Genomic DNA, 22671 nt, shown 5'->3' with positions numbered 1-22671 from the left:
TAAATATTATAGAACTTTTTGCTAAATCAGACTCCAGGTGGAAGGCCCCTGTGAGAGAAAGTAATATTTTTGCACATCGCCCCTTAACAGAATAAGTAAGGATCCACTTAAAAGAGAAGTATTATTGATTGGGCAAGGCAGAACATTCATCAATTCAACTAAGATTTTCAAATTTATAGATGTTATTGCCTGTATTGTGTGTGCTTATTCTCAGCACAGCTGCATTCAGAACACCTTTCCCAAAGATGCATTAATTTTTCACTAATAAAGTAGTGCCAATAAAAATGCCACCTCCAAATGTGTCACCTCGTATACAAAACACAGTAGAAAGGCAAAGCATTTAGAGGGAAAACTAGGCTAAATTGATTTATTTGTACTGTCTTCCTAGAAAAAAGAATTTCTCCTATGTATCTTACAAGCCTATCAGCTGGCTCCGCTATGTGAAATATGTGCTTTCTCTTACATCTATTCCAGATCAGATCGGCTTCCTCAAGTACAAAACCTAACTGATAACACTAAGAAGATTGATGTATCCTTAGGATCCTGTATGATAAAGAAACAACCCAAGCTGATGCTGCTGAAAGACCTGAATGATGTGGACCATCCAAGGCTTTTAAAGGTTGGGAGTTCAGAGTTCTGTAAAGAAAAGGAAAAGAAAAGAAAATGCAAGTTTATGCAACAAGAAAACATACCGTATTTTTCGCTCCATAAGGCACACCTGATGATAAGGCGCACCTGGTTTCTAGAGGGGGAATTCAAGAAAAAAAATATTATTTAAAGGGAGCGCTGAGCAGAGCCTGTGTGCATCCCAGGCTCTGCTCAGCGCTCCCTTTCACAAGCCGTGTGGAGTGTGTGTGTGGCTCTCGGGGGCTTTTCCCCGAGGAGGGAGAAGGGCAGCACACATGATGCACACACATTTTCCCTTGCTTTTTAGGAGGGAAAAAGTGCGTCCTATGGAGCGAAAAATACGGTAACTTCTGATTGTTATGTTACTTAATTATAGAACTATGTCTAGTTCTCTAGACATAGAAATCAGGATTCCAAAATGCTTGGGAGCCTCCATGAGTCCTTGTTGCCCTTAAACACACAGAGGGCAATGGGGATGGGAGGTGAGCTTGTGCCCCTCTCCTCTCCTTGCTTGTGCTAGTAAGCCTTATAATGAAAGCCTGAGTAGGGCAAGTGGTGATAGCAGAAGCATAATGAAAGAGAGCTCTGACTGAGAACAAACTCTGGGAAATGAGTTGGGTAAAGGAAGTACTGTAGAAAGATCTGTTGTAAGTAACCATGCTGCTCAGCATGGAAGGGAAACCTATTTGGATACATTCAGTGAACGTAGTCAACAAATAAGGCATTTGTAAATTTTTTGCTAATGTGCTTGAATTAGTATATACAGTACACGCTTTGAAAGAATAACAGTTGGTAATTACCATGGAAATAACATAGTTATCTCATGAGGGTTACATTCCTGGCTATTGTGCTTATGAGCAAAATTGCATAAAACCAGAACAACCCCTATAAAACTGGGGGTGGGGGCATCGCTGCATTTACCAGTGAGGTGTGAGTGCAGCAAATGTAGTCTTCCTCCTCTGCTTCCTTGCTGGATGCTGCTTCATGGGATGATAAGGGGACAAGTGTGGTTGATCAATAGCCAGAAGAAGTACAGTGGTACCTCGGGTTAAGTACTTAATTTGTTCTGGAGGTCTGCTCTTAACCTGAAACTGTTCTTAACCTGAAGCACCACTTTAGCTAATGGGGCCTCCTGCTGCCGCTGCGCCGCCAGAGCACGATTTCTGTTCTTAACAGAACAGTTCTTAACCTGAAGCACTATTTCTGGGTTAGTGGAGTCTGTAACCTGAAGTGTATGTAACCTGAAGCGTATGTAACCTGAGGTACCACTGTACCGTATTTTTTGCTTCATAAGACGCACCTAGTTTTTAGAGGAGGAAAGGGGGAAAGCCCCGTTTTTGGGGGGATCAGCTCAAAGTTGTTGAGCTGACTTTGCAAAGCGAAAAAATCCCGTTTTTATGGGGTTCACCTCACAGTTCAGCAGCTTCTTTAGGAAAGGAAAGGGAGCAGTTTCTACAGTTTCCAGACAGATAATCTAATCAGCCAGTCACATGTCGCTGGGGAAACAAACAGCCTCTGCAGGACATTCATCAAGGAGGCCTGGGCAAGGTTGCAGGGCCGGAAAGGGAGCCAGCGATCGACCACACATTCACTCCATATGACGCACAGGCATTTCCCCTTACTTTTTAGGAGGAAAAAAGTGTGTCTTATGGAGCGAAAAATACGGTACTTGGCTGTAGTTCAGATCCAGAGGTGGGTTGCACGGGCTCATTTTGTGCTAGTGTTGCTTCCTTCATCAGGAGTATGGTGATTGGCAACTGCTACTCTCGTCTTTTGAGCTCATCATGGATTCCATTTTCTATAGATTCCAGTTCCCATCAGCTCCTTCTAGCATGACAAATGGTAAAGGATGACAGGAATTGTGGTTCACCATCCCTACTATAAATGGAGTCACTTTTGAGTAAACATACATAGATTGCCAATCAGAAGAGGATGGATAATTTAATCAAGAACACCACACTGAGAGCGGAGAGGAATAGCATTTACTTTTGAAAACCTTGAAAACCTCAAGTTGTGACTCAATGATTTTTGAAACATAGTTCTAAAATATCCTCAGATCTACGACAGATACCAGAGAGAAAAACAAGATGTCAATTTTCAGACACAACAAATGAGTGAATACACTCAATGATCTCAAGGAAATGCATAACTCTGCAAAATTATTAACCCCCAACCTTGTATTAGATTATTCTTAAGAGGTGTCAGTACTAAATATTTACATTTTCTTTTCCAGAGGAAAAAACCCATTGCCTATTTGACAGATGGAAGTATGCAGCAAAACAACAAGGGCTGTCCTTTACATGCTCAGTTAAATTTTGTCACTGGAGCATATCATTTTGGCAATACTCCTGACACTCATTTGTTGTTTACAACATCTCAAGCATCATCAAGAGACAGGTAATGGGATTTGTTGTGGTTGTTGTTGTTCTCAACATTTTCAAAGCATCTAGAATTCCATGGAATATTTTCAGGCTGAGACCTAGCTGTTGTCTGGCAAAGTAGGCGAGGGCTGGGTCAAAGGCAGCAGACAAACAGGCTGGAATTCAGACACTGGAACAGACAAACAAGGGCCAGAGAAACAATTGGAAGGCAGGCTGGTGGCTAGGCACCAGGTTGCCGGAGGGAGGAATGTAGTCAAAGACAGACCTGTGACAAGGCAGTTCTATTGTTCCATTGGATGAATTGCTCAGACTGGGAAACACAACTTGGAGTAAGATTTATATACAGCAAGTCAAGTTACAGTTGGTTCCTTAAGTCACAAGGTCCCAACTGAACTGAAAATCAGCTTTTTCTGGCTCATGTTACCATATGCATGATGCTGCAGAACAATGGAGATTTAAGTCAGTAATGCCCTCAGCTTGAGATCTGTCCCAGAGGAGCAGAGTAAGGCACCTGAGTTCTGTTGCCCAAATCCCTGTCTCATGTCCCCAAACATCATACAGGTACTTTCAGACTGGGTTCCTAGGAACATATTTTATCCCATATTGTAATAATAATGTAAATAAGGCAATGCGGCATTTGTTTGACTATATATGTGATAATCAGTTCTGGGCTTGGATACAGCAATCCAGGTTCAAATATCTGGTTATACTTGGAGCTTATTGATGTCTTTGTGGTAAATTATATCCTTCATCAAAGAGTAATTGAGAGCACAGAAGAGAGAGGAACTTGGAAGCAACTGAATATTAATTTAATGAGAAATATAATAATATAACCATAGCATTTTCTGCTTCTGTATTGGTTAATCTTCTCTGAACTTAAAAAAATGTAATTCAAGGTCCCATTTTGCTGTGGACATTCGTACATCATCATCTAGAGGATTGATCTTCTTCATGGGAGACAAGCTGGGGAACAGCTACACAGCTCTTTTCCTTTCAAAAGGGCGTTTTGTGCTTTTACTTGCTGCTGATGGAAGGAAGATAAAAATCAAAAGCAAAGCTAAATACAATGATGGACAGTGGCATACTGTGAGTATGAAATCTGCCTTGGCTAAAGGATTCAGTCATTTAGTGCATAGGGTAGCCATTGTGACAGATCTCTAACTCTGAAGGAGGCAGCTTGTAGACAAAAGCTATCACTGCCATGGTGGGAAGGAGAAGCAGCAAAGTCTAGTGATACAATTATTGACCAAACCAGTGGCTCCCAATTGGTGGTCCATGGACCCCAGGGAGTTTGCGTAACCTACGTGAGAATTGTGCCATGGACCCGCTGCCGTAGACCCACAAAAGCTACTACAGAGGTATCAAATTTTTCAAAAGTAGGGGGTCCATGTCTTGGCTTTTGAAAAACAGGGGGGCCACAGTATTTCGCTAATTGGGAACCACTGGTCCAAACCACTTTATTTTCATGCCATCTGCTGAGGGTATCTGACTGGAACCCAATCCATGATTTGCCTCTCATTCCCCTCTTCTCCTATGGCTGGTTAGTTCAGATCAATTTCTGGTGAAATTTAAAACACAAAAAATCTCTCATACTCTCCACATTAAGGAACTGCCAGATGACTACATGGCAGCAAATTACAGTTTATTTAACATCCACTCAGGCATTACTGTCACCAGCTGAAGTGTCCAGCCCTCATTGTGAATATATATTTCAGGATGTGTGGACAATGCCAGGTGAAGGTCAGTTATGTGTCCCCCATAGAATGCTAAACTTCAAAATAGTTTTTAAAAAGGCACAGTCCTGTTACCACTTAGGACATTTAGCACTGCTTTATTTTTTAAACTTGGGTGTATTTGTTTAAGACTGTGCTTGTTTTCTGAAAAGGTGGTGTTCAGCAGAGCTGGAAAGAGAGTACGACTTGTTGTTGATGGTCTGAAAGCTCGGGAAGTAAACACAGAACCTTCCTTCTCTGCCATGGCTGAGTCACCGATCTACCTAGGAGGGGTTCCTTCATTGAAAATTCAGGTAAAAAGCTGATGTTTCAGTTGATGTGGACTTAGATGTGGTTGGCTCAAGGCAGTTAACATTTTCTTTTTCCAGCTGCATAAAATCAGGGGTGGTTCCAGATGACCTGCTTATTCAGCATTCATCTTGAGTTGTTTGTGGGTAGATTAGATAACAATACTTAATGAGCATTCATTCTAGTTCGTTAGCAAGGAGGTACCGTATTTTTCGCCCTATAGGACGCACTTTTCCCCCTCCAAAAATGAAGGGGAAATCTGGGTGCGTCCTATGGGGCGAATGCAGGCTTTCGCTGAAGCTTGGAGAGCGAGAGGGGTCTGTGCGCGCCGACCCCTCCTGCTCTCCAGGCTTCAGGAAGACATCCGCAGCCTAGGCAGCCCTGCGGGAGGTTCCGCAGGGCTGTCTAGGCTGCGGATAGCAGCCTGCTTCCCGGAGCACCGGGCACGCTGAAAGCAGAGCGCCCGGCGCTTCGGGAACACATCCGCAGCCTAGGCAACCCTGCGGGAGGTCCCGCAGGGCTGTCTAGGCTGTGGATAGCAGCCTGTCGCCCGGCGCGAGGGGCACCCTGAAGCAGAGCACTCCTCGCGCCGGGCAGACATCTGCAGCGTGGGGAGCCCTGCAGGAGTTCCCCGCAGGGCTCCCCACGCTGCGGATAGCAGCCTGCCGCCCGGCGCGAGGGGCGCCCTAAAGCAGAGCGCCCCACGCGCTGGGCAGACATCAGCCAGCCCCACAAGCTTGGGGGACAGCAGGGAGGCGCAGCGCCGCCATCCCGCTGTTCCTCAACCTGTTTCGGTTTCCCCGACCTGGTTTTGGGGGGGAAATAAAGGGAAATTTTCCCCCTTTATTTCCCCCCAAAAAAACTAGGTGTGTCCTATGGGACGGAGCGTCCTATGGGACGAAAAATACGGTAAGTTTAGCCAATGCTAGTATCCCATGTTTTCCAGTGCATTTTCCCCACACTTTCCTTATCATAAAAAATCCAATCTTTTGGGGAAGTGGGCTTGTTGCACAATCCATCCCAATCAGCTATAATGGCACAACCTGAATTTGCTGGTGTGTGTTTCAATGCCACCTGAAAATAGTGGCAGTCTAGTTCTCACACTAACATGAGTTTGACCAAACTGTGGGAGGCAGTTGAAGAAAGGAGTGCCTGGCGTGCTCTGGTCCATGGGGTCACAAAGAGTCAGACATGACTAAACGACTAACAACAACATAGTTCTTACCCGGAGTACTTCCAGTCTGTGACAACTGCATTATTACTATTACCACTTTATATTTTTAAGAGGGGGAAAATATCTCAAAGTAGTTTACAACACATTAGAACTTCAAATAAAAAGTATACATTCAAAGCAACATAATTAACAGGAAACTAAAATATTATCTTAAATATTTAAAAATAAAACTTTACTAAAGGAAATCAAATACAAAATGCACTTTTAAAACAGCATAATTAACAAGTGAATAAAATATTACCAGAAGCCTAGAACATCTCTGTTGCTGCCAATTCTGCCAATGGTGGTTCATGGCAGGTAGTGGCTGTGGAAGCTCAGGTGCAGTGACCTGGGTCTGCACTAAGAGACAGCCAAGATGGTCTCTGGCCTCTTCAGCAGCCTCAGCCTTTGTAGCTGGAGTCAGTCAGGGCTCCCCCCTCCCAGGCTAGGTAGAAAAGGCCTGCAAGGTAGGGAGCTGGTCTTCTAGGTCTCACAGCCAAGATGGTCACTGGCATGTCACCTTCCAACTTGACTCCCACTGAGAAATATGGATGCACAAGTTTCATTTTGCAACAACTAGAGGGCCACAGGTTCCTCACCAATGTTCTAGCCTGACCCTGATTCCTTTGTAAAGTTAAAATACATACAGCTCTAGAGTTTTTTGACATTTCAAGATAGCCTAAAAACTGCATGATCTATTTAGGCATCTGCTCCTAGGCCAGCCAGCATGGAGTGATGCATTGTTCAAGTAAATATTATCATAATCTATGTTGAATTTATATTTGCAGAGTATACCAAGAAAGAGTTTTGCAGGTTGCCTGAGAAACTTTAACGCAGAAGGAAAGCACATGCGTACATACCACCAGAACAGCGGGGTTCTGCCTTGCTTGGATAATGTTTTGGAGAATGGGATCTCTTTCTTCAACGAAGGGGGGCATATTGTCATCGGTAAGTATGGTGTAGGAGTTGTTGGTTCTGAACACAAGCTGTGCATTCAATCAGAACAGGGATTCAGAAGTTGTGCATTCAGTCAGAACCCTTTTGGGACCAGGGACATCTTACAGAATGGGGGACTATATAATACCCATTTTAAAAGAAAAGACTCTTGGAACACATACACATCTCAGTAGCAAGTAACAATGTACAGTATAGAGCTGGTATCCCCTTTAACATGTTTTCCCAATTCTTTTTGCTTCCCAGAAAATGCTTTTTCATTGAGCTTGGACTATAGGATTGTCTTTAACATTCGTTCAAGAAGCTTGAATGGCATTTTAATTCATACTGGCAGCAAACAAAGGAACTATTTAACTGTGTACATGGAAGAAGGCATGGTAGGTGTGATTCCATCTCTCCCCCGCCCCCCAGATTTGGTGAAGACAGAATGGGTGAGGGGAAGGGAGCATCTACTTTGAACTACTAAGATCTAGTATCAGTATTTACAAAAGCCAGCTCCCAGACTTTTGTCACATTCAAGCATGACAAATGGAACTGGTGATGGACTATGCAGATGAAGAGATGGAGGTGTGCAAATAGAACCTGGCTCAGTTTTCATGGTTCCTGTATATTTATGTGGTACAGGGCAGCAGTATGGGACATAGCTGGCAATGGGCAAAATCTAAGCTTCACCTCAGACACTGGCATTGTCAAGGGCAGTGTAAGCCAACATCTTGTGATGTCAGTATAAATTATTAAATCAGCTTCAACTTAGCAATAACCACCTAGAAAACTCTTAACATGACTACTTCCTTTTCACCAAAGTAATGCACCGAATATAAAACACACTTTCTTGGCATTTCTGTGGATTGGAAGTATACCCAAAGATCAACAGCATAGCAATCTAGGGTTTACGTGAGACAACTGTCCCTAAAAGCACTGGCTAAATTAATCAGGCTCAGCAAATATTTCATCGTCACATTTTCTTGTGTCCATGCTTTTATTTTATTCCTTTTGTTGCTGCTAATTTAAAAGATGTCTGTTTTCACAGCTCACTGCCTCTGGTAATAATGGTGCTGGAGAGTTCTCAACGTCAGTCACGCCTCGGCAGTCTCTGTGTGATGGAAAATGGCACTCTGTAGCAGGTACTATGCAATCTCATTCACCAGTTCTTTAGAGGCAAGAAAATGAGAGGCAGACATTGCTCTAAAAAAAAGTAGCACTCCATGCTTTTTAAAGATGACTAACTGGATTTCTAATGCATTTTTAACTAATGTTCTTTAAATGCATAACTTAATTTGTATCTGTTTAAGATGTATTTGTGTGCATTTTCAGTTTAGCTTGATATGAATTCTGACTGTACACGTGTTATGAACACAATCTGTAAATTAGTTCAGAATGACCTAAGAGTAGCCCCATAGATTTCAGTGGGACTACAGCAGGATTGTTCTAAAGCAAGGTGATTTATCGCTTCGGTTAACAGATCTATTAAGTAACATTAGATGGTGGATTGGAGAAGTCATATTTGCTCTTTTTCTCTGTAGCAGCTTTCCCACGTGCTTTTCTCACTGGAATAACAATGAAATAAACTATACAGCACTGCAAATAACATTCCTGCATTCCAAACTACATATTACACTGCCACTGTAATATGTAGCTATCCTAGCCTATTTTCCTTTGATCCTTCCTCCCCCAGCTGTTTCCCCCCAGGGTTTTCAGACCTGCGGTTGCAAGGTGAACAGGTTAGGGGTAAAAGCTGCATGGGGAGAGGTAATTCAGGGAGAAAAGGGCTAGCAACCAACACCAGGCTAATATTTAAACATGGCTACCTAGCGGCGCTGTGGGTTAAACTACAAAGCCTAGGACTTGCCGATCAGAAGGTGAGCGGTTTGAATCCCCACGACGGGGTGAGCGCCCGTTGCTTGGTCCCAGTTCCTGCCAACCTAGCAGTTTGACAGCACGTCAAAGTGCAAGTAGATAAATAGGTACCACTCCGGCAGGAAGGGAAACGGCGTTTCTGTGTGCTGCTCTGGTTCGCCAGAAGCTGCTTAGTCATGCTGGCCACATGACCCGGAAGCTGTACGCCGGCTCCCTCGGCCAATAAAGCGAGATGAGCGCCGCAACCCCAGAGTCGGCCTTGACTGGACCTAATGGTCAGGGGTCCCTTTACCTTTACTTTACCTCCAGTCATACTGTATTTGTCTAGAATAGGTGTCCTGGAATTGCAGGTGAGGAAAGATTTTCATTCATAGATAGATAGATAGATCCAAGGAGAAAGGATATAAGTGAAGTATTACTGTGACTGAAACTGGGGAATGTCTTAATGAAAGGCAGGACTAACTGATTCATGTGATTGTTTATAGTAACTCGGAAACAGAACATTGTTTACCTCGAAGTAGATGCAAAGAGTAACTCCACCACTGGACCATCAGCTATGCTCTCCACCAGCCATGCTCAACCACTTTATTTTGGGAGAGTTCCAGGTAGGAAGACTCTTTCTGGTTAATCTTTCAGTACTGCTAACTTTTTTATTATTTTTTAAAGAAATGTATGTAATGAATGTGACAACCTTCTATCCAGTAAAACCTCATTCGGTCAAAAGAAAGTAGAATCTCTTTCTCACTCCTTATGAATAAGCCTTTCTCTTTGAAGGCCAAACTAGATGAGAAGTTAATTACATTAATGCAGTTAACATGCACATTAATGAAATAAAATGCAATTTTTTATTATTTTTTAAAAGTGTAAATAGTAGCCATGGGGACAAAAGCAGCAGGACCACAGAAGGGGGAAGAAAAGGTTTGATCCTTCCCCCTACCCCAGCTATCCCCGATGACAAGTGGCCTTACCTTAAGAAAGCTGCTATTTACATCAGAAGTGAAGCTGATCATCATTGGTGTCAGTTGTGGCTTCCCTCCAGGGGCAAATGATGCATTTCCAAGATTTTGGAGGAGACACACAAGTCATCCCAACAAAGAACTTCGAAGTTCCAGCCAGTTCCATGGGAGCTTGATGCTTGCAAGGGAAGATAGTATTGTCAGGCCAAGAGGCCAGTCAGGAAGAAAACAGATAGGAACAGGACCAGAGCCAGCGAGTTTAGGTCGAAGGGGAGGGAGCAAGAGAAGATACTTGACTAGAGAGTTCTGTATTAATCTTTCTAGAGCTGTCCAATCAGTGGGACTGGAAAGAGAGCCTTTGTAAAATGTTAGCATTTGTTGCAAAACATAGATGAATTCCAAGTAATTTTTAATAGCTGTTATATATTGCACTAAAGAAGGAAGTTTATTTTGAATAGGAATAGGCATATACGGATTTCATTCCACTTCTACTGATAAAAAATACTGCAGTTTCTACAATTCTGTACCAAACCGCAATGTGCTGTATTCAACTTATCTTTATCCTTTCTCTTTACAGTAAATTTGGCAACACCGTGGCTTCCTGTTCAGGACGTGTTCCTTGGCTGTCTGAAGGGTGTTTCAATTAATGACAAACCTGTTTTAGTGAGCAAAATTTCAGATGTTCATGGTATTGTCAGCTTGCAAGGGTGCCCTGTCAATTAAATTCCCCATGTATCTCCTCAGGATGAAATCTCCTTAATGTACTGTATGAATGCCACAGTATGTTTTCATCTCTTCTAAACTGTGTGTGATTCTTGCCACTTATTTCTAACATGGTTTAAGGATGTATATATTTTTCAGAATTGTGGTCTGGGCCACCATTGTTAGATGCTTTGATATTTTGTTTGGCTTTTGCTGTGTACAATTCATTCTATATGATAAAGCCACGTGAAATACAAAATCCTGTTGTACATAATACAATCAGGTGAGACTCTGCTCTCAGCCACAGTTGTGCATAACTAGAACACTTGTATTGACATAAGCGGCCAGTCCTGAGGCACCTGACATGACAAGCACTACCCAAATTAGAAATGAAAAATATTTGGATTACAACCAGAATCTGACCTTATTGGCAGAATTTTATAAAAAATAGACAATTATGTTGGGTTGCTGAACCAGCTCTTTCTTATAAGTGTGCATTTGACAAAAATAATATAAACCTGAATATGAAGCACTTTAAAAGAATGGAATCCAAGAAGTTACAGTTTTAAGAGTTTTATGGCCAAATAAATGCAATTTGCTTTAAAAAAAAATCTGTATGTTTATTGTATTTACACATGGCACTATTTTGATCAACTTTAATCAAAATAATTTGGCTGAATAAGAACAGTAAGTTTCAGCCCACTATCTTTTACTTAATATGCATAAAATATCTCTATGTGGTATAATTTCCTCCCATAATAACAGAAGTAAGAAAGATGCTGTGCCCTTTTGTGTGTGTGGAGAAAATGAAGGTAGTTTGATCTTCCGTGAGTGTTTCAGTCTGGAGACTGCAAGATCTGCAACCAGAGGTATTCTTTCACACGTCTAGAAAATTCAACTGGTTCATGATTTATCTACATCTTAGACTGCCATTTTTTTCAGGGTTTCCTTCCACCTTTTTTACCTTTATACCAGCCCACTTAAAAAAATAACAATTAAGAAATACCTGAGCAATGTGGGCTGCAATGATACACTCAATTCTACCATCAATTTCATATTTTAAAGAAGATGATGTTTCTTATGAGAGACACATACATTTCAGAAACCAATTTAGTAATCCAATGGTCCTGCCATGCTGGCAGCCAGCTTACACCAGTATAATGTAGGGATGAATGAATAAGTATATTTCCAGTCATTCTCACGGTAGACCCATTGAAAGGAGTGGACTTAAATGATTATGAATAACTTAATTCCATTTGTTTCAGTGGATACCACTCATTGCTCATGGATACTTGGACTTTGCTAAGAATCCCTTCATCACTAGAATATTAGCACCTCCTATCACTGTGGCACCCAGTAGGATATTGTATTGTTTTGATAGTAGTGCTTTAAGTTTAAAGAGGTACAACCCTGTCTATAAATTAATAAAACCATAAAAGTAATTAACCATCCTGTTACCTGGCCAGTAACATTTGGGAGGTTTCCTCCTTTTGCCCACTTCTTAATTTCCTCATCCTGGTCCTGTTAGCTCCAAAAAAAAACTCCCATAGAAAAAACTTGCTGCTCATTATCAGCTCTGTGGCTTGGATTAGTTTTAGCATTCATACTTTACTTCCACAAATCATTTCCTCATTTGCTCAATAGCACTGAAGTTCAACCACATGGTTCACAAGTCATGTTTGTTGAGAGCAAAAGGAGTCACAGCAATGCCACCCATACAACTTGATTTCTACCCTTGCCTTCTCCTTTTGCTTGTTTCACTTTGCATAATATATAGGGAAGCATCCAGCTCCTAAAAAAGGGGGGGGACAGTCACATTTATGTGTGCATAGTGCACCATTAAACAAGTGCCTATTTGCAGCTGTGACTAGTAATTATCTATCCTATTATTTTTCCATGCCTCCTCTAGTCCATTTCCCTGCTTTCGTTTGCAAAGTCAGCTGAAGTACAGATCCCCTCTATAGCCCGCAAGAAAGCAGTGCCAGTTTCACATGTGTATAGATAAGCCAAACCATGGTAATTCAACAGCATATTTCAACAAACCATTGGATGCTGCTGTGGTAAGACCTAACCTTTGGTAAGCTGAAAGAGGATGTGACCACTATAATTGGTTTTGCCCTGTTGTACAGTTGCATTGAACTGATGGTCTTCTGGCCCTTCCAGATGGATGACTCTCTGAGTATCCTCCCTGAGCCCCTGGCATGAGGCAGCCTACGGATCTAAGCAAGCGGTTACACAAGATGACAAGCCCCTAATACACCTACCGTGAATACCATCATCAGAACTGCTGTACTAATCCAGGAAATACAGCTTTTCATGAGAATTAAGTGGCACCATCAGAAACTGTAATAGTGGCTTTGTTGGAGCATAGTGTCAACACTCTTTTTGCTATGTTGCAACGCAGCAGTATTAAAGGAAGCATATCCTGTTTCCATTTACAAGCACCAGTCCCTACTTATTCACCTTTTGCTTAAGATCTCATTATTCATTTGCCCTAGCATAGCATGTTGACATACTGCCTCTCTGCACTCATAATACAATAATTCATCAACATGACAAAAGCCTGGTGCAGATGGGGAAAAAACCATGCAGGCTGGAGGTTGGACAAGGTATGCTCATCACTTGTACACCCCTGTTTTAGTAGATTAGTATTACCTCCTGAAAGGAACCTCTGCTAGATTCTTTAGCAATTTGTTTTACAGGCTGTGTCAACTTATATTTTTTTTTCAAGGGGTGCAGCAGTGAACTGGAAACTTGCTAATCCCTTTCTCTACAAGAAACAATTAAAGAGGAAAACCCTTATTTAGAGGTTTAATGTATGACTAGGCACCTTGATGTGTCAAGATTTTTAAAACTGTAGCACAGGAGAAAGTTATTTACTATATTTATGTCTTGGCTTTCTTCTGTCATGGAACCTGAGGTGGCATATGCTTTTTTTAAAGAAACTTTTTGTCTTCTGCCTCTTCTTCAAATATACAGTAGTGCTACATCATTAGCCTGAATAGCTACTCTTAAAAAAGGTACAGTGGTACCTCAGGTTTAGAACTTAATTCGTTCTGGAGGTCCTGTTCTTAACCTGAGGTACCACTTTAGCTAATGGGGCCTCCCGCTGCTGCTGTGCCACCGGAGAACGATTTCTGTTCTCATCCTGAAGCAAAGTTCTTAACCCGAGGTACTATTTCTGTGTTAGTGGAATCTGTAACCTGAAGCGTCTGTAACCTGAGGTACCACTGTAAAGGTAAAGGACCCCTGACAGTTAAATCCAGTCGTGAACGACTCTGGGGTTGCGGCGCTCATCTTGCTCTATAGGCCGAGGGAGCTGGCATTTGTCCGCAGACAGTTTTTCATGTGGCCAGCATGACTAAGCCGCTTCTGGTGAAACCAGAGCAGCGCACGGAAACGCCGTTTACCTTCCCGCCAGAGCGGCACCTATTTATCTACTTGCACTTTGACATGCTTGCGAACTGCTAGGTTGGCAGGAGCTGGGACCGAGCAACGGGAGCTCACCCCATCGCAGGGATTCGAACCGCCGACCTTCCGATCGGCAAGCCCTAGGCTCTGTGGTATAGATCACAGCACGACCCATGTCCCTGAATAGCTGCTCTATGTTCCCCCTAATTCCAGCTCACATACTCCTGCCTAGGACAGCCCCAAGATATTTTGCTGGCTGAGGCAAAGGACAAGATGGTACCACTCCACATACAGGTATCAAATGGACTGAGATGAATCTTGGCTGGGACTGATGGGAGCAGGAATCCAACAACAGGAGGGCCACAGGTTCCCCATCTTTAATTTAACACTTGAAAAAGGATGGCAGGCATATCCCCTGTCACAGATCTGCCTGCCATCCTTTTCAAAGGGGAGGCTGCAAAATAAATGCAGCCTCCCCTTTGAAATAAATGCAGAATGAAACAAGATGTTGGAATTGGACAGCTATCAGGATGAGGCTGCTTTACTATTTTCCTTCAGCTGCTTTTTTTTCCTGAAAAGGAAAATATAAGGTGTCTCCATATCCTTCCCCCTGTGGATAGGAAAGTGACTTGGGGATTATTTTAAGCCGACAGATATCAAGAGGGGAAAGGATCAAGCACACATAAATACAAACAGTCAGTTCTCTTCCAGTTTCAGCTTCGTGAATTGGCTTTTCCTTAGAAAAACAAAGAAGCCAGCATTGTGACCTCCAGTGTCTTGAGAAGGAAGGGAAGGCATGAAGGCCTTTGACTAAAGCTTATCTAAGCATTAAGAGCCCTAACCCAGCTGTTGCCCATGGATAATGCTGTCACTTGAACGTACATGAAAATTATTGTGCTTGAATGCACACATTTAATACACTTAATTGAGGAAGAGTCCTTCGTGTTCAGGCATACAAAGGGAAACAAAGACTTTTATCAGTCCCACTCCTAAAACACATATTACAGTCATTTATTTTCCCAAGCACACGTGGCAAAACCTTTCAGATTACAAAACTGTATTTCTCAGGGATGCTATATCAGATGTTAGAAACAAACACTCTCCCCAGTACAGTATGTACAATCTCTTTCCAGAGTCAATATTGTGTGAGCCCTCATTTATTACTAGGGCCAAACTGGACATGACATAGATTTGTAATCAGAATTTTGGGTGGGGTGTTTGTGTGTGTGTGTGTGTGTGTGTTTCAGTTCAAAGCTGCCAGGATAGTTTGACTGAGTGTTTAACCCTATGGCTTTGGATGTGGGTATCTCAATGCCCTTCTGGTTTCACAATAAGCTGTGACTATATTACAGTCATCCTTTGAGGCCTTTTTCTGGCTCTTCTGCCTCTGGAGGTGCAGGCAATGACTGTGGGGAGAAAGATTTCTTGATTGTGGCATCCACCCTATGGAATGCTCCCCCCAGGGAACCTCACCCAGTACCTACTTGATCACTTTCCAGTTCTAGGTGAGGACTTTTTCGTTGACTTGGATTTTAAACCCATATTCTACTGTTTGGTTGTTATACATTTTGTTTTGAATTACCTATTGATTTTACTGTTTTATTCATTGTTCAGTCTTAGCTGAAGCCCCCTAGAGAATGGAAACACTAAGGTAGATGAGAAAACTATTCCTCCTCCTCCAATGGTGATGTTTGATTCCAACTCCCATCAGCCCTAGTCAACTGGGCCACGGTCAAGCATGATGGGAGCTGTAGTCCAACATCTGGAGGGCAATAGGTTTACAAACTGAACAGTAAAATGTATGTTACAAGTGATTTAGAGTTACTCACTCACTGTGATTGGTTGTGCCTGGACTTAAGTACAGCGCTTTGTGCATAATGTAAGTGAGTCAGAGGCACTGTCAGTCACAAGGAACACAAGGTGATAGCTGGGGGACAACATCAGGAAGTGGAGCTGGCCAGCTCAGCAACTTAGTTGAGCACAGTCCATTCCTATACAGTGGTACCTCAGGTTAAGTACTTAATTCGTTCCGGAGGTCTGTTCTTAACCTGAAACTGTTCTTAACCTGAAGCACCACTTTAGCTAATGGGGCCTCCTGCTGCCGCTGAAGCACAATTTTTGTTCTTATCCTGAAGCAAAGTTCTTAACCTGAAGCACTATTTCTGGGTTAGCAGAGTCTGTAACCTGAAGCGTATGTAACCTGAAGCGTATGTAACCTGAGGTACCACTGTATATGCCTACCCAGAAGTAATTCCCGTGGAGTTCAAGTGAAGGATTATTGCCATAAAGGATCAAATGTAATGCAATCTCTGGAAAGGTTAACAGCTCTAGCATTATTACTATGTTCACCCGAGAAACTAGCTATTCTGGAAAGGACAGCAAAATAAGAGCTAGTTAATTATAGACTAAAACCCTTGCTTAAACTACCCTTTACTGAAATGACCTTGAGGGTAAAGATGTTAGGTATTTGTACATCAAACCAAAACAGGTACTGAAGGTGGAATAGACTTCCCTGTATTGCACTTCACGAGGTTACTCAAGTACATTTTGTTATGTTCTCAGGGTTATTCAGCAATCAGTTTCTGTACTGCAGCTATGAGTGGCTTAACTTGTAGAAATTTTATATTGATAATATGTGTTGAGAATAGCAGTAATGAATACTTTGATTTATTTCACACACCCCCAATGCTGACATGTTATTGGAAATTGATTCCCTGCCACCCAATTTGTGTATCTATCTATCTATCTATCTATCTATCTATCTATCTATCTATCTATCTATCTATTTTAAAGACTGTCTCTAGGGGCGACTAACATTAAGAGTCATGATGGATCAGACCAAAGGCCTATTTGGTCCATCATCCTCTTCCCACAGTGGACATGAGGCCAATAGCTGCCTCCCATTATTGTTCCTCAGCATCTGGTGTTCAGAAGCATACTGCCTTTGATTCTCAGTGCAGTATAAAGACATCATAACTGGTCTGAGAGAACACAATGTTCTTTGTGTGTGTGCGCACACACAGATGCCTAAGCAAGGCTATCATATGATAATAATTTTACCAGCATGGACTAATCTTGAATGGATTGATTTAGGGGCTGAAAGGCCCTTCTATGCCTTGATTTCATTATTTCATTACTGAAATAATCTGCCTAGACACAGGGCCCCATGGAAGTGCATGGGAGGAATGCTGTACCATAACCCTCAAGACTGGGAAATGAGTCAAATGTGCACTGTATACATGATACATTCCTTTACATCGAAGAGGATGGGGAAGTTTGTGCTCACGTTGACCTTCATTTGCACAATGTCAATATTTGTATGGGTGCCTCACAGTTCACTGATGGTGCAATCCTTGTCCCCCCAAAGTCCTATTGAGTGCAGTGGGACTTGCTCCCATGTAAGTAAGTATAGGAACATTTGAGTCATCATCCAAACATGGCACAGGTGTTACAGGTCACTGCAGCAGCTCCCTCGCCCTCCATGTCTCTGGTCCTATACACACCAAGAGACAGAACTCTGATCCTCCCCCTTAAACTCTCCCACTAAACGCCCTCACAAATGCCCCTGTTTGCGAGGTCTATTCACAAGCTCCCAGGATCTGCACTGAGCTAAGTTTGACTGCTGCTGGTTGCTAACTCCCATCTCAGTTGGCTTCCTCTTAGCTGTAACGCCTCCCGCTCAGATCCTGTGTTCCCACAGAGCAATCAGCCACACACACGCTCAGGCTCCAGAAGACACAAGCTCACTCTTCAGTCTCCTCCTGCAATCCTTGTCCCTGTTTGCGAGGTGTGGTTGCGAGCTCCGAGGATCAGCACTGAGCTAAGCTTGAACACCTTTGCCATCATGAGAAGTTAGGCAGCCTTCCCCTGCCAAATAAAGACCCCATCCTCTTTTTGAAGGATGCAGTTTAATCTGCAAGAGGTGCAGCCAATCATAGCCCCCCCACACACAGACATTTAACAGGACTAGGCAAATATTGCCCAATAATTAATAAATTATATTTATATTTTGCTTTTCAGCCACAATGGGCTTTTTAAGTGGCTAACTGTGTTAGTAGGTAAACCCAGATGTATGGCAATGCAATAGAAAAAGCACCGGAAACAGCTCAAATCACTATTTTGGGGTTAGGTTTCCCTTAAAAAGCTCACCAATTCTGGGGGCTTCTTAAAAAAAGCTGCACAGCCCTTCCAATACCAATCCAGATTTATTCTGTTCACATCAACTTTTTAAAAACTGAAGTCCTGCAAATCAGTGCCCTGTGTGTAACCTACAGCCTTTATCACTATGCAACAGACTTTGCCTGCAAGCAACCCTGCAGCATCGCTGATCTCTTGATGTTCCATAGTAAAGAGATTAAATGCACTTTATTAACGCAGGAAAAGGACTATAAAACTATTAACAAGAGGCTGTAGCACTAACAGCACCAGTAAAATTGCCTGATCACTGCTGTTTGAAGTACGTCATGTTTGCTTTAATGTAGTGGAAATACAGTTTTCAACACCACAAATCTTCCTAAGCATTTGGCACAACTTGATTGTAAATGGGCCAAACAGAGTTAACTAAAGAGCATGCTTCTCATACTTTGCAGGGAACTCCACAGATAACACACAGGACTTAGGTACTTATTTGCTATCTCTGTGATTTTTGCTCGGCTAAATTGCAAACCACATGAAGAGTAGTGGTTATGAAGGCAAATCTAAATGTAAGAAGTACACCGGGGCTGTCTGTTTACAGATTACATTTCATCTGTTTGTTTATTCCATTATGTTTATATACCACATTTCCTCTAAGGAACTCAAGGTACTTTTCATGATTCTAACCCTCCCCACATTTATCTTCACAACAACCCTGTGAGGTGGGTTAGGCTGACAAGGACTAGCCCCAGGTCAACCTGTGAGCTTCATGGGTGAATATGGCTCACATGGCGTATATACCAAATGTTTGCAGGGTGGTGTGTGTGTGTGCAGGATCCTGTTCCAACGAAACTCAAATGTGTTCGGTCTGTTCTCTGAACATACTGTGCAAGTCTTTCAGTGCAACCAGGGGCCTGATCCGTCTCTCTCAACATATATCAAATCTACATGTCTTATGAACAGGATACTAGGGAACCCTGCAGAACATCCCAGTGATGACTGGGTGTGCTCAGTGACCACAGAATGCTAATGGACTGTTGGAGATAAGGACTAGAAAACCAGAGAGAAAGGGGTATCCGTGTGGTACTTAATTCTGAGAAAACATGCATAGGAATGGGCCGAACATCACATACAAGGATTTGTTATCACTCTGAATTTGATACAGCTGGGAAGTTGTTATTTGCTTTCAGTAGAAACTGCCAGCTCTACTGTTAGGCAAAGGGGTATATCACTTTAGGTGGCAGATTTTAGAAGGATCACAGTTGTCTCTCTCCAATTTGGGCTGAATGATAGGAAGATTGCTTGAGTGTTTAAATATGAACCTACATAGAGAAGAACCACCTCTTCTTTAGATTTAACTTCTATCCTGGCCAACTAAAAGAATTGTAAACTCATGCATTTAAAAAAAATTGAGACCATTTTTGATTAGGCAGAGCATAGCCTGTGCTGTCAGATGACAATCACTTAAAGTAAGGACTCATATTCCGAAGAGCTGTAACATTTCTGATACAAGGACTTTTAAATTTCAGTAATAAGTGAAGCCCCACAATCTATTTCAGGCAGGTTTGGAATATTTTTAGCATCATCCATTCTGGTAAATAAATGGGTTCTTTTAAATGGCTTCTGCGGAAAGCAAGGCTTTGCAAGGTGCTCAGCCATCTTTTAGCAAGATTTGCAAGATTTTTGTTGCTGAATTTTAATACCACACTCCTTACTGTCTGAAATCCTTTTCTTGCTTGACTGTAAAGCAGTCACTAGTAGGCAAAACAACTTGGCAGTACAGTGCTTAGGATCAGTTTTTAAATGTTAATGCTATGTCTCTTGCAGCAGGATGAGGAGTCCAGGTGAAGTATGTTGAATACACCGATGCATTGACAAGCAACAGCACACAGTATACACGCATCAGAAAATCCAGAAAGCTCTAGCCATATACCTGTGTGTACTTAATTCCTAGCTGCTCCTTAAACTCAGAACTGTCCCTGTTAAGAACGATATTAGTGGGAACTAGGATATTAAGCCTTTGTAGCTCAGTCAGTAGAACATAAGACTCTTAATCTCAGGGTTGTGCATTCAAGCCCCATGCTGGGCAAAAGATTCCTGCATTGTGGGAGTTGGACTAGATGACTCTTGTGGTTCCTTCCAACTCTACAATTCTATGATTCTAGGCGCATCTTCTTCCCTTAGTTACTACTGGCATTTAAGAGGACAAACAACAACAACAACAATATACTTTTTTATTTATACCCTGCCCTTCTCGGCCAGGGCCAGGCTCAAGGCGGCTAACACCAGATATAAATTACAATAAAACATAATAGAAAAGGGGGGGACACAGTTAATTAAAATACGACTTAAAATACAGGTTAAAATGCAGCCTCATTTTAGTAGTAGCCCATAAATCAAGACCATAAAGGGAGGAAACATCAGATATTCACCTGAGACAGCTATCCATGTTGGTCCTACATGAGCCAGCAAAACAGCCAAGGGAAAATTTACCGGTATATACCAAATCCCATATAAGGGGTCAGAGTGAGTCCAAGCCGAAGGCCAGGCGGAACAGCTCCATCTTGCAGGCCCTGCGAAAAGATGTCAAATCCTGCAGGGCCCTGGTCTCTCGTGTCAGAGAGTTCCACTTAGTCAGGGCCTGTGCTGAAAAGGCCCTTGCCCTAGTTGAGACCAATCTGACTTCCTTGAGGCTCAGGACCTCCAAAATTTTGTTATTTATGGACCTTAAGGTCCTCCTCGGGGCATAAACAAACAGCAACAGCAAGGAATAAGGACAGGAGATTCTGGGGTTTGGCAATGGGGCCCCTGCAAGTTGTGGGCCTGACACCGCTCACCTCCAACCTGAGTGTCATGGTCAGTTTTGACATTGAGCAGGTGGCCTCCCCTCGCCCTGCTGCCCACAATCTTCAGTCCTACATAATTGGAAATTTATACTTGGTATTTCATTTTATTTTTAATCCAGTAGTTTCTGCATTATAATCCTTGTGTGGCGTCTTGCAGCTTAAATGACAGCTGTGTCAATAAACATTCAAGATTTTAAAATTGTGTGCTTGTTCATCAGCAATAGCCTTTACTTGTCTACTCAGACGCAAGCCCCTTAAGTTCAATGAAAATTATTCCCAGGTAAGAATGCACAGGATTTCAGTTTGGATTCAATCCATTGCTATTAGGAGGAAAATGTGCCCTTTCCTGTTTCATTTTCTGTGTTAAACTGCAGTCAGATGTTTACACTGAATTTGGGCCAAGGCTTGGCCTCACAATCTGCTTTGGAGTCCAGGGTTTGTCCTTGAAAAATAACAAGAGGGAGGGCAACCTCCTTGAACATGTTTAGAGTGGTACTTTTCCTGCTGCTGTCAGACACCTGGTATTAGGAGGCAGGGCTTCTATGACAAGGGGAATATAAAGTGAAAACACAGCTTCAACTTCTCACATTCACTACTGCAGCAATGCAGACAGAAATATAATTGTAACATATTACACCGTGGCGTCTCTGGCATTTTTATTTCAAGTCTCCTGGGTTTTTTGCTTCAGAAAACCATATATATTATAGAGACACTTGATAAATTGCTATATAGGCACAGCACACACACAGTCATAGCAGCGTTATCGTGATTTGTTCACTCTAAGGAGAAATTACAGCTAAATCAAAACACACATAAAGGTTTTTTTAAATGGACATTTGACAGAATGTTTGAAAATATAGTTCAATTGTGCAGAGTATCACATTTCAACTGCTGGCAGGAACTATCTTATATTTTAATACATCTATTTTAGTACAGTGCTTGGAAATTTTTAGGCACTTTGTAAGAACTGTATTAAATAACAATAATCCTTTACTGCTGCAGTCTTAAGAACACCAACCAGAGAGAAATGGCCCACTGACGAATTTAACATCGATTCCCCCCCCACCCCGGTTTTTTATGTTGTTAGCTCACCACACTTATGACCGAGAGGCAGGACTTAAAAGCTTGGAAACAAGCACATATACGTATGTTGAAATCGGTGTAACTTACTTCTGAGCAAACATGCACCGGAGAGGACTGGGCTATGTAGCTCTGTTAACTAGGATGGTTAGATGATGGAACCTCCACATTCAGCAGCAGCCTATCTTTGAAGACCAGGTGCCTGGAGACTTTAACAGAGGCAGCTGTTCTGCCACTGCTGGAAACAAAGCACTGCATCAGATGCACCCTTCAGCCCTCTCGATGCTTAGAGGTGGCGGACTTAATAGAAAGCTTACATCCCCCCCTCTCCAAAACCTCCCCCCCTTCTTATTCCTCTTTTTTCGGTTTGTTAAAGAAGCCACCTTCACCCGCTGACGCCACCTGGAAGAGCAAACAGGAACTCTCCCCGTGGCGTCCCGCCCCAGATCTCTCCCCTTTGGAACCCCGAGCAGCCACTCCGAGCAGGTG

At 42.5% G+C, this 22671-nt stretch overlaps 1 protein-coding gene and 2 long non-coding RNA genes across 3 annotated transcripts in view; 2 read left to right on the top strand and 1 right to left on the bottom strand.

Annotated features, from left to right (window-relative positions):
• The window catches only part of LAMA3 (laminin subunit alpha 3), a 131907-nt gene extending 120585 nt beyond the window's left edge, over positions 1-11322 (top strand). Inside the window, 9 exon segments of the mRNA XM_083517629.1 lie at positions 475-619; positions 2861-3024; positions 3905-4094; positions 4894-5034; positions 7031-7190; positions 7443-7573; positions 8227-8320; positions 9539-9658; positions 10587-11322. Coding sequence (XP_083373755.1) covers positions 475-619; positions 2861-3024; positions 3905-4094; positions 4894-5034; positions 7031-7190; positions 7443-7573; positions 8227-8320; positions 9539-9658; positions 10587-10732 — 1291 coding nt within the window. The 3' untranslated portion in view covers positions 10733-11322.
• Positions 7103-22614, bottom strand: LOC310713529. The gene is made up of 3 exons (XR_014529309.1): positions 22273-22614; positions 10022-10187; positions 7103-7228 (listed from the first exon to the last, which is right to left on the bottom strand). It is a non-coding gene; the product is annotated as an uncharacterized lncRNA (long non-coding RNA).
• LOC310713546 lies at positions 12510-13173 on the top strand. The gene is made up of 2 exons (XR_014529330.1): positions 12510-12839; positions 12936-13173. It is a non-coding gene; the product is annotated as an uncharacterized lncRNA (long non-coding RNA).
• Positions 22615-22671: the final 57 nt, after the last annotated feature.

Source organism: Podarcis liolepis (assembly GCF_965112155.1).
Source record: "Podarcis liolepis genome assembly, chromosome: 8".
NCBI classification, from domain to species: Eukaryota; Metazoa; Chordata; class Lepidosauria; order Squamata; family Lacertidae; genus Podarcis; species Podarcis liolepis.
Note: the sequence above shows the minus strand (reverse complement) of the source record. Positions and strands in the feature narration are given on the sequence as shown.